General features: G+C 43.5%; 1 protein-coding gene across 2 annotated transcripts; it reads right to left on the bottom strand.

Annotated features, from left to right (window-relative positions):
• Window positions 1–1,927: 1,927 nt before the first annotated feature.
• LOC140076593 (neural proliferation differentiation and control protein 1-like) lies at window positions 1,928–11,116 on the bottom strand. 2 transcript variants are annotated; one of them, XM_072123188.1, is made up of 9 exons: window positions 10,584–11,116; window positions 7,883–8,014; window positions 6,370–6,459; window positions 5,620–5,817; window positions 4,411–4,477; window positions 4,227–4,305; window positions 2,500–2,570; window positions 2,328–2,421; window positions 1,928–2,242 (listed from the first exon to the last, which is right to left on the bottom strand). In XM_072123188.1, the coding sequence occupies exons 1-9, from the start codon at window positions 10,630–10,632 to the stop codon at window positions 2,186–2,188; spliced, it is 837 nt and encodes a 278-aa protein (XP_071979289.1). In that variant the 5' UTR covers window positions 10,633–11,116; the 3' UTR covers window positions 1,928–2,185. The 2 variants fall into 2 exon arrangements, with proteins under 2 accessions (XP_071979289.1, XP_071979290.1); XM_072123189.1 differs by having other exon boundaries at window positions 2,328–2,418; window positions 10,584–11,112.
• Between the last annotated feature and the right edge of the window lie 219 nt (window positions 11,117–11,335).

Below are 11,335 nucleotides of genomic sequence, written 5' to 3'. Positions count from 1 at the left end.
CAGTGCCGTTCATCAGTCAGCAATCTGTCTGGATTGGCACTGCCAAACCCCTAACTTGATTGTCTGGTCTGCTCATCTGTAATAAGCATTAAATCTGCTCTACTGTATACGTTGAGTGCAAAAAGTGATGAAGACCGAAGTGAAGCTACACCCAGTCTAGTAGTTAAAGCATTGCACCTTAGTGGCTGTACCTGGTTACTACACAAATCTCCCATTTACTTGAACGGGACCAAGCTGCAGTAATGAGACAAAGTAGTATCTGGTTCTGTACCTCCTGTTTGATCCAGGGTGTACTGGGCTGTGCTTGGTTCTACCAGCAGCTGATGGATAAGGTTCTACAGGAGCAGAGAATACATTCTGAGCAGATGTACCTCAAGGGGGTTGAGTGTTTGGATTTCCCTCACTAATTAATATATGTTCCTTATTTTAGGTGAGGGAATGAGTTTCTATAAATTGCAATAAATGCAAAGCACTATTTACGAAGACTGGCTTGTGTTTTTCTTCCCCACATACAGACTCATGGGGGACTCATACAGACCTGCTTTATCGTAGGGATCTATGATTGAGTTCATGTCCGGTTCTCGTGTCATCCAAGATGTTTTTATGATCAAGTGACCTTGGTTCTGCGACCCCCCCCCCCCTCCCCTATATTTAAAATTTAGCCATGTCCCACCCAGGTAGTTCTCAGACAGCCAGTAGTCTGTAAGTTTCGCATGGACCCAATGAAACTCTTCTTGCACATCTGGCTCAGTAGGAGTGCAGGAAATATTCATTGTTTACGGATAAGGCTTAGACTGGCGGGTGACGTCACGGCAGTCTGAGAAATAGCTTTGTGGGGCCCAGCTAAAATAAAATATCAGGGAGTGAATAAATGATGAGTTTTCAGAGCCAGGAGCTGCTCAGGTGATGTAAGAAAGAGTGCCTCTGGCTCATTAGCATATTTAATATAACTTCTATATTTCAACAATGCTACTGTCCAGCAAACTAACTAATGGGGTCTAATAACTACATCACACAGGTAAGTTATAGGTTTCTACCATCAGTATATTTGATAGTAAATGTCCCTTGTCACAAATTATGCTGTGGATACGTCTCCAAGCATCAGTAGTAGATTATAATATAGGTGGTTTGGGCAGTAGCTTGGAGCCCATGGCCACACAAACTACCCACTGAATTTTATACTGAGATGGACCTTTACCTATGAAATCCTCGTACATCTGTCATTCTTTCAATACACAAGTTTAAAGGAGCTCCTGAAACCACAGATTGAAAGCAGGTGTCCATATGGTACAGCTTCATTCTTGTACCATATGTACGGGGAGCTATCACCATATACAGCCCATGGCAGTCTTAGGGCTCATTCTCATGGCCGTACTGAGCCTATAAGTGACAACCCTTTAAATATTTTGTTCGCACGATCAGGGAAAGTTTCTATTGAGGTGAAGATGGAAAGGGGTGAGGGCTCCCCATCACTCCCATCTACATAAGGAGTCATTGTACAGTTTATTTGACCTGGACCAGACTATACCCAGGCTCCATGTCTGAAGAGGCTACATTGGACCCCGGGGGGTATACTGGGGCCTAGGCTACCTTGGACCCCGGGGGTATACTCTCTGGCCTAGACCAAACTATACCTGGGTATAATCTGGAACGAGGTTATTCTGGCCTGCTGCACTTGAATTCATGGACTGTAGATTTGAGTAAGTTCTAATTGTTAAAGGCTTGGATAACCCCTAGCTGATTGGTGGTCTAACATCCACGGGTCACACAGATGAAGACTGGATGGAGCTGCCTGCTTCCTTTTCCATCTATTGTTGATCTTTGTCTGATCCAGTTGAGGTGAATAGGAGATGGACAGCCATCTGTTTCCAGCTCATCATGGTGCTTATTAATAGACCTCTGTATATATAGTTAAAGATGAAATCACTTATGGAATAGCTTTATGAAGTGACCACTTGCTAGGAGGTGACACTAAGCACAACAGCAATGGCTGCTCATGAGTTATGCTGGTAAAAGAAGACTATATTACAATCGGTGACCAAGGACAGCGCTGACATCAAAGCCGGGATCTGGATATACGAACATGTCCACTATACTGCGAGTTTAATGCACACAATCTGGGAACACCTGCAGATACAAAGTATAAGTGCTGCTTATATGATACACGAGGTCCACGTTCTTGCTCTCATGGCTTGGTCCGTGACGGGTCAAACAGAGGATTGTGGATTTCCATCTCTCCTGTCTGTAGAGAACAATGGACATATAATTAGTGTTCAGGAATGAGACTAGTGAGGGTCTCCATATTAGCAGGTAAAATATCTACACACCGGGGCAAGTCCTGGGCACTCGTAGATGGCAAACTCCTCACCATCTGCCTCCGAGTCTGTGGACAGCTGCTGGCAGGGCTTCTTCTCTGAGCTGCTGAGAGCAATGGGGAATATACGGATAAGAAGATGGACATTTGTGGAAATTTTGATTCAGCCCCATCTTTTACCTTACCCCTCCTGTGCCTGGAAGTGCTTCTTCTGGGCGCTGTAATGTTGCATATAGTGAGACATCTGATCCGCTGACTATAAGAAGGAAAAACAAGATTAAAGGAGGTTTTCTACTTTTAGCAAATAACTGATATTGAAATTTCTACAATTTCCCCATATACAGGCGGTCCCCTACTTAAGAACACTCGACTTACATACGACCCCTAGTTACAAACGGACCTCTGGATATTGGTAATTTATTGTACTTTAGTCCTAAGCTACAATGAACAGCTATAACAGTTATCACAGGTGTCTGTAATGAAGCTTTAGTGTTAAAGGGGTTATCCGGGTTTAAAAAATCTTTTTATGGCCAGGCTGGGGAGAGCTAGTTAAACATAATAAACATGGACTTACCTCCTCCGGCGCCGCTGATGTTCCGCGCCGCGGTCCCTTCGATCGCGCACAGGGAGCTTCTGGTCCGCGATGTGGACGGCTCCTCCCATCCGTCCCTATCTCTCAGCGTTGTAAGCGCTGGGAGATGGTGTGCATGGGAGCATCCGGCCGGCCGGAAGCTCCCTGTGCGCCGGTGTAATGAAACCGGCGCACAGAGAAGACCGGCTGCGGCGCGGGACATCGGCAGCACCGGAGGTGGTAAGTCCATGTTTATTGTGTTTAAATAGCCCTCCCCAGCCCGGCCATAAGAAATTTTTTAAACCCGGATAACCCCTTTAATATTGATTCTTATGACAACACAACATTTTTAAAATCCAATTGTCACAGAGACCAAAAAAGTTCTGGCTGGGATTACAATGATAAAATATACAGTTCCGACTTACATACAAACTCAACTTAAGAACAAACCTACAGACCCTATCTTGTATGTAACCCGGGGACTGCCTGTACTTTCTGTATCAATTCCTCAATTTTCAAGATTCTATAGGAAACCTTGTTTACTTCCTGTGGATAAACACCAGTCCCTGGTCATGTGATGTCACACAGGTGCACAGCTCATGATATCCCTGGTCATGTGATGTCAGACAGGTGCACAGCTCATGATATCCCTGGTCATAAGGTGTCACATAGGTGTGCAGCTCATTATATCCATGGTCATGTGATGTCACACAGGTGCACGGCTCATTATATCCCTGGTCATGTGATGTCACACAGGTGCACGGCTCATGATATCTCTGATAATCTAATGTCACACAGGTGTGCAGCTCATTATATCCCTAGTCATGTGAAGTCACAAAGGCCTGTGGGTCACTATATCCCTGGTCATGTGATGTCACACGGGCGCACAACTCGTTATATCCCTGGTCATATAATGTCACACAGGTGCATGGCTCTTTTAATATCCCTGCTCATGTGATGTCACACAGGTGTGTAACTTGTTATATCCATGGGCATGTGATGTCACACAGGTGCAGGGCTTGGAATATCCCTGTGTGACATCACATGACCATGGACCAGTTTTATCCACAGGAAGTAAACAGTAAAATTTCCTGCAAGCAAATATCTAGAAAACTGTGAGGTACAGAAAGTATATTGGGAAATTGTTCAACTGCTCATGAAACAAACAATATCAAATAATTGCTGAAAGTTGACAATACATTTAAGATTACACATTCTGTCCAGAAGAGCTCACACTCAATCTGGGACCAAAACTTTTGTAAAACCGGTTTCACACGACCCAATTGGTCTTTTGGGTGGAATACATAGATTGAATAGATTCATATATTCCCTCCGTCTTACCCTCTGGCATGGGTGCTGCCTGCTGCCTTTATATGCGGTATATGCCAGCTCCTGCGCCAGGCGCACTTCTTTTTGTAACCTATAAAAACACAGAAAATACACAATGTAAAACCCATACAAACTGAAGATATCTAGGTATCGGATAACTGCGGAATAATGAAACCTGAAGGTTTCATTTACCTACCTGTACCAACACATCGCCACAACGAGAACTCCAGAAAAAGCGGTCAGACTGCAGATCACTATCAGAGCTATAACAGAACACAGAAATATCGACATTGTTATAGGAGAAATGAGATTTACTTTGCAGATATAATATAGGAGATCATAAGTACAACCACACATAAAAAACTGAATAATTAATTAGTCCTGTATTATATTCCAGAGCTGCACTCACTCTTCTGCTGCTGGTGCAGTCACTATGTACATACATGACATTACTTATCCTGTACTGATCCTGAGTAACATCTTGTATTATACTCCAGAGCTGCACTCACTATTTTGCTGCTGGTACAGTCACTGTGTACATACATGACATTACTTATCCTGTACTGATCCTGAGTTACATCCTGTATTATACTCCAGAGCTGCACTCACTATTTTGCTGCTGGTGCAGTCACTGTGTACATACATGACATTACTTATCCTGTACTGATCCTGAGTAACATCTTGTATTATACTCCAGAGCTGCACTCACTATTTTGCTGCTGGTACAGTCACTGTGTACATACATGACATTACTTATCCTGTACTGATCCTGAGTTACATCCTGTATTATACTCCAGAGCTGCACTCACTATTTTGCTGCTGGTGCAGTCACTGTGTACATACATGACATTACTTATCCTGTACTGATCCTGAGTAACATCTTGTATTATACTCCAGAGCTGCAATCACTATTTTGCTGCTGGTGCAGTCACTGTGTGCATACATGACATTACTTATCCTGTACTGATCCTGAGTTACATCCTGTATTATACTCCAGAGCTGCACTCACTATTTTGCTGCTGGTGCAGTCACTGTGTGCATACATGACATTACTTATCCTGTACTGATCCTGAGTTACATCTTGTATTATACCCCAGAGCTGCACTCACTATTCTGCTGGTGCAGTCACTGTGCACATACATGACATTACTTATCCTGTACTGATCCTGAGTTACATCCTGTATTATACTCCAGAGCTGCACTCACTATTCTGCTGCTGGTGCAGTCACTGTGTACATACATGACATCACTTATCCTGTACTGATCCTGAGTTACCTCTGGTATCATACTTCAGAGCTGCATTCACTATTCTGCTGCTGGTGCAGTCACTGTGTGCATACATGACATTACTTATAATGTACAAATTGAATATTTTGTTTCTTAAGCTGTAAAGCAGAGTGATTACTTAGTGACATTGTCTGGTTCATCTCGCTTTTCCTCCTCCGGCCCAGTTTCCTATCCTTCATCTGAGGTGAAAATGTTGAGGAGAGTAGTGATGGGACACGTGCATCGGAGCTACTTTGGAGAAGTTTGGGTTTATCTCCGGTAGGTGTGAGATTTGAGGAAGCAGCGGCGGCAGTGGTGGTAGTAGTGGTGGTGGTCTCTGTAAGAGAAAGTGTATGAGGATACAGATCAGACTGAAGAAATAACTGATATTGGATACTTAGGTTTCTAGAGCCTCTTGTGGTTGTCACCATCTTGAATCTTTGGCTTCTGAGAAGGTTTCAAAATTTTTCCAGTCGGAGAGCAGGGTCTACTGCCCAATCCCATAGGGGCCCTACTTACCCCTTAAAAATATATATACACAAATATACACCTGTGCATCATATACACTGACTTACACCATATACACATCACAAATAAACACATTCAGCATTTTCACATCTAATATCCCAGATGCCGGGACCCCCTGACACTGTGGGCCCCATAGCAGCAGCTATGGCTGCTACCCCTGTAGTTACGCCCCTGCTGCCCACATTGCTGGAGGGATTAGATTGTGAGCCCCATGGGGACAGGCAAGCTGTGTAATCTGTGTGAACTATATAAATAAAGAATTATTATTACAGGGACAGTGGGATGGAATATGCTGAACCCGTCTAATAAGATCTACTATATTCAGAGCTCATTATCATGATGGGAAGACTTTCATACTGACCTGTGGGGTTTATTTTATGCTCCTTGCTCATCCTGTATTGGATAATATCAATCAGTGAATCAGGTCCCATGAACGTCAGTCTTCTGCTCCCTGAAAAGAAAGTACAAATATTTCATGTTTTTTTGACAGTAGGTGCAACACCCCTGCCAATGCATGGGATAGTTAGGTGTTGCGAAAGTGTCCGAAAATCACCATGAAAATCTGCATCCAATATGCACAGTTTTTATGTGCGCTTTGCATGAAGATTTGTCTATTTAGTGTTGCTTCTTTTGTATGTCTTTTATGCAGATTTGTCATTGTGTCATTTGTCAACTGTTTTGTTTCACCTGATCAGACACCACCTCATGCAAAAATCTGCATCAAATCCGCATAATGGTGCGGATTTGTTGCAGATTTGATGCAGATCTTTCCACAGACTTCAAGGTAAAAAAAAAAACGCATTCAAAAATCCGCGAGGACGCACAAGAAAAGTTGCATGCTCATTATTTTATTTTCTCCACTGAGCAACAACTTCTATGCTGAAAAATAACATTGTCTACATTACTTTTTCCAAATCACATTCCCTTTAATGTTACTGTATTACGCTGCATTTTCCACAACCAATCTGTACGTAAAATCCGCACCCAATCTACAACGTGTGCAGATAGTATTAATAGACCAATCCATGTGAAATCTCCATGAAAAACACACATAAAAACTGTGCATATTGGATTTTCCGTGTGACAATCGGCAACGTGTGACGATAACCTAAGGGCCAATAATTTTGTTATATGCTGAATAAAGTCATATATATGGTTACATTTTTAAATGCCATATGATAGGAAGGAGTTTTCAATACTCTGGGGAACATTTATCAGAAGTGTTTGAGGTAAAACTGTTGACAGAATTGCCCAGGGTAACCAATCAGAGCTAACCTTTAATTTTATAAACAGCTGTGGGGAGATGAAAGCTGAGCTCTGATTGGTTGCCATGGGCAACTAGAACAGTTCTGCTCTAAGACACTTCTGATAAATCTCCCCCTCTGTCTGTTGTCTCCTAATAACAGTGCCACGTTTATCCACAGGCTATATCTCAGTGATGGCGAACCTTTTAGAGGCCGAGTGCCCAAACAACAACAAAGACCCACTTATTTATCGCCAAGTGCCAACACAGAAATTTAATTTGTGATTTATACTCCCTTCTCTGTCACAGTTTTCATTGATACCAGCACCCTGTGGACACCAATAAAGCAGAAAATAGTCCCAGGTAGCGCTGTCACTTTAAAATAGATCTGTGCACAGCAAGTCCTGGGCTGTCTGGGACTGCAGGAAGATACCTGGAGTTATCTCTGGTGATGGCCTGAGTGCCCACAGAAAGGGCTCCGAGTGCCACCTCTGGCACCAGTGCCATAGGTTAGCCATCACTGCTATATCTGGTAGTGCAGAGATGATAAATTCTGTCATACTGCCCCCTACAGACCAAATTGAAAGTAATATCCTGCTGCCACCTATACGAATATGTAAACTAATATTACCTGTAAATATACATTTTCCGGATTCAGATTCCTCGAAGTTGGGGATACAAGGGCCACATTTCGAGCTTCCTGGAGGACACATTTCTCTGTTCTTCATCACACAGTCCAGGTTTGAGAGACAGCGGCTGTGCACTGCAAGCAGAAGGACCTGATGACACTGGGAACTTGTCACATAGAGATTTTTATTTTTTAGATTGTAATGAATTTAGAAGAATCATTTTTAAATATTATGCCATAATTTTAGCAAAAAAATTACAATTTTTCACACTGGTGATTTAATTTCTAGTCAGAAAATTATTTGGTCCTTGCTATAATAAAATCTCTCATCAGGAAAAGCTGAAGTGTAAAGTATGGTGGACCGAACTAGGGCAGGAAGAACCTTTGAAGCTAATTGTGGATGACAGTCATCAATAGAGAATGGGGCAAATTTACTTACCCGGTCCTGCCGCAACCCCCGATCCGGACAGTACAACGAAGATGAAGTCCGGCGCGATTCACGTAGCTAGTGCACCCAATTTCCTGCATCCGTTGACCCCCCCCCCCCCCCCAAGCTCCGCCGGAGTTCACCTTCTTCTTCCTGGTGCTTGTAAGTGCAGGTCTTGTGACACAATTTCCAATGTTAAATCCCGTGCGTTGTCCGAATCCGTCAGATCGTCCGCCCGCCCCCGATTTATGCCGCATGAAAGCCGGCGCCGATGCTCCAAAATCCAATCGCGTGCGCCAAAATCCCCTGTTAAATGCAGCGCAACTCGGAAATCGCCGGGAAACCCGTCAAAAATGCGCTCTGCGGACCCTTAGTAAATGAGCCCCAATGTGATTACCCTGGAGTCACTCATCATATCTGCACCTTATAGGATCTAACCCAAAATCTCCATTCTCTAAAGAAATGTATTGAGAATTATGTAGAAGACATGACTGAAGAAATTCGGTCTCTCCATGGGAGGTCTGTGTGTAAAACATCTGCTGATCAGTTCTTAGAACAGTATGCAATGTGCAGGCAGCACTGTGGCTTCTTCATAGTCTAACAAGCACAGCGCCATACGTTGTATAATGGTTGTATTTGGTACTGCAGCTCATCAAACAAACTAACATAATGAACATAAAATTGCAGCCCTGTGAAGCAACTAGTCAATGGGGTGTTGGGTGTCAGACCCCCTCCATTCATATACTGCTGACTTATTCTATGGTCAGTATGAAAATTATAGTATCGTAATACCCCTTTAATAAGAGAATCTCACTCCATTTAACCCAATTTACCCAAGTTCAGTTAAAAAAAAAAGTGTTTGACGAAAAAGGTGCTCATTGTGAACATCATATTTTTAACGTATACACAGACATAAATCCATTAAGCTCCTCCACACCTCCAACAGCTTCAGAGGCTGTTGCAGTGTGCTGTGAGCACTTCCCCCTCCCTCTGCCTTAAGTAATCTCACACAGAGGGAGGGGGAAGTGCTCCCTGCACACTGTAACAGCCTGAGAATCTACAGCAGGGAGAGGCTCTGACAACACCTTTAGAGCCCTTCTTCCTCATTAGCATAATGAAAAGATTTTTTTATATTTAAATCAGGCAGAGGAAGGGGGAGGTGCTGAGGTAGGGGGGGGGGATTGCTCCTGCACACTGCTACATCCTCTGCAGCTACAGCAGGGAGGGACTCTGGTAACGGCCCCAGAGACTTTCTGCCTCATTAGCAGGCCCTTCTGCCTCATGTGCTGTAGCTTCATAAGCGGTAACACTGTCTCCCCCTCCCCTCTTCTCTACAGCAGCACACAGTGACAGAGGGAAGTGCTGAGGCAAAAGGAGGAAGGAGAGACGGAGTAACAGCCCGTGAAGACTTTAAGGGGCTCTGGAAACGCCCGCCCAGAGCCCTTCTGGCTCATTAGCATAATTATAAAAGTTGATTTTAGAAGGTTAGAGGCCATGGATAACAAATATAAGAAGTTTACCACAGTCACATTGTCTGGAGTAAGTGTCCCTGATTTATCAGGCTTAATTTAGACGGTAGATGTCTTTTAATATCTTCCTGCAGCCACCATTAGGGGAAGCAAATTGTATAGCAATTCAATGAAAACTGTATATAAGTCTGAGGTAAATGTGCCAGAATTAAGCAACAGAATTCTTTGGGCCCATGTCCTATGACTTTATACAGAGGTTTTAAGGTTGTGACATTCTCATTTGCATGGGTTATTATGGAGCTATTCCCTCTGGAAGCACTGGCACCACATGGAGGTAGCACATAGTGCTTATAGGATCTTAACAGAACAAAAAGTTTTGAGTACCTAAATGGATTTTAGAATTAAGCACCCCCTGTGGGTATTTTAGGGCTCTACCCACTGCAATATAGGAGATATAGACCCACAACCCCTGCATTTCAGATCACATCTCCAGTTTCCATGGTGCTTTTCCGCCGACGCACAACCATAGTATCGACCTTTGCTAATACAATATGACTTCTTTCATCTGAATACTGTCATTCCACACGTACACAGGAGAAGATAATGGACTTTAACTTATTAGATTCTGCCTTGGGGGATGACGTTTTTTTAGCGTTTCCTTGGCAACAGCATCACAGTCTAAATACAGGAAATGGTTAGTGAGGTCAGAAAAGGAGGGATGGGGTGGGGTGGAAAAATTGAGAGAACTAACAGGTAATAGGACAAAAAAAAATATCCTTGCAAAGATTAGCATAAAAGACGAGCTTACCTGTACCAGCGACCAGTAGCCAAACCACAAGAAGTCCTGCGATCACCATCCTGTCCTTACACTAACACATGAAGATGACCACTCGATGATAACCAACGCAGTGCAGCAGTCGCAACAATATACAATAAGATAGTGCCCCCCCCTGGTCCTAGGTGACTGTTCACACCTACATGCAGAATATCTCTAGGCACATGCAACAGGTGGCCACTAGTCATCCATAAGGCTACACGCAATGTTCTGCTTCCGCGAATAGTTTTGCATCCACCCTAAGGGTTAATATGCAAATGTCATTGCATAAAGTGAGATAATTATTCGCTAAGGAGGAACAGAGATGTTAAATCACTATCTGTACGACCCGGTCCTTCCTTTCCCTAGAAGTCTCTGTCCCAGTGAAATCTTTTGGCGCTGTCTATTTTTGTCCTCTCGCTCGCTGTGTGGAGTCCTGGTGCGGAGCGTTTATTTATCCCTGGCTCTGCGCACTGATATATCTTTATGAATGGAGCGATGCGTGGGAGGGGGCTGCGTGTCTGTGTGCAGAGCCTCGTGTCATCCCGGAGACAGGCCAATGGGAGACGGGATGTAGCAGAGAGGATACAGACCTGTGACTGCTCTGCTTTACAGACCCTTAGCATCCATTAGAAGGCGTCGTATGCATGAGATGGATTTAGTTAAGGGTTTTTTTTTATTATTATTTGAGTTATCAATAAAATTTGCAGAAATTCTGAAATCCCGATATGAAAGGATGTTGTCGG

The sequence above is a fragment of the Engystomops pustulosus genome, chromosome 9 (genome assembly GCF_040894005.1).
Source record: "Engystomops pustulosus chromosome 9, aEngPut4.maternal, whole genome shotgun sequence".
Lineage (NCBI taxonomy): Eukaryota > Metazoa > Chordata > Amphibia > Anura > Leptodactylidae > Engystomops > Engystomops pustulosus.
Note: the sequence above shows the minus strand (reverse complement) of the source record. Positions and strands in the feature narration are given on the sequence as shown.

Excerpts from the sequence above, each read along its gene's own strand:
- LOC140076593 (XM_072123188.1), bottom strand. The coding sequence starts at position 10,632 with ATGGTGATCGCAGGACTTCTTGTGGTTTGGCTACTGGTCGCTGGTACA. Across the intron at positions 8,015-10,583 it reads GCTACTGGTCGCTGGTACAG|TGCACAGCCGCTGTCTCTCA; the intron begins GTAAGCTCGTCT and ends TTCTGCTTGCAG. Across the intron at positions 5,818-6,369 it reads GCATAAAATAAACCCCACAG|AGACCACCACCACTACTACC; the intron begins GTCAGTATGAAA and ends TTTCTCTTACAG.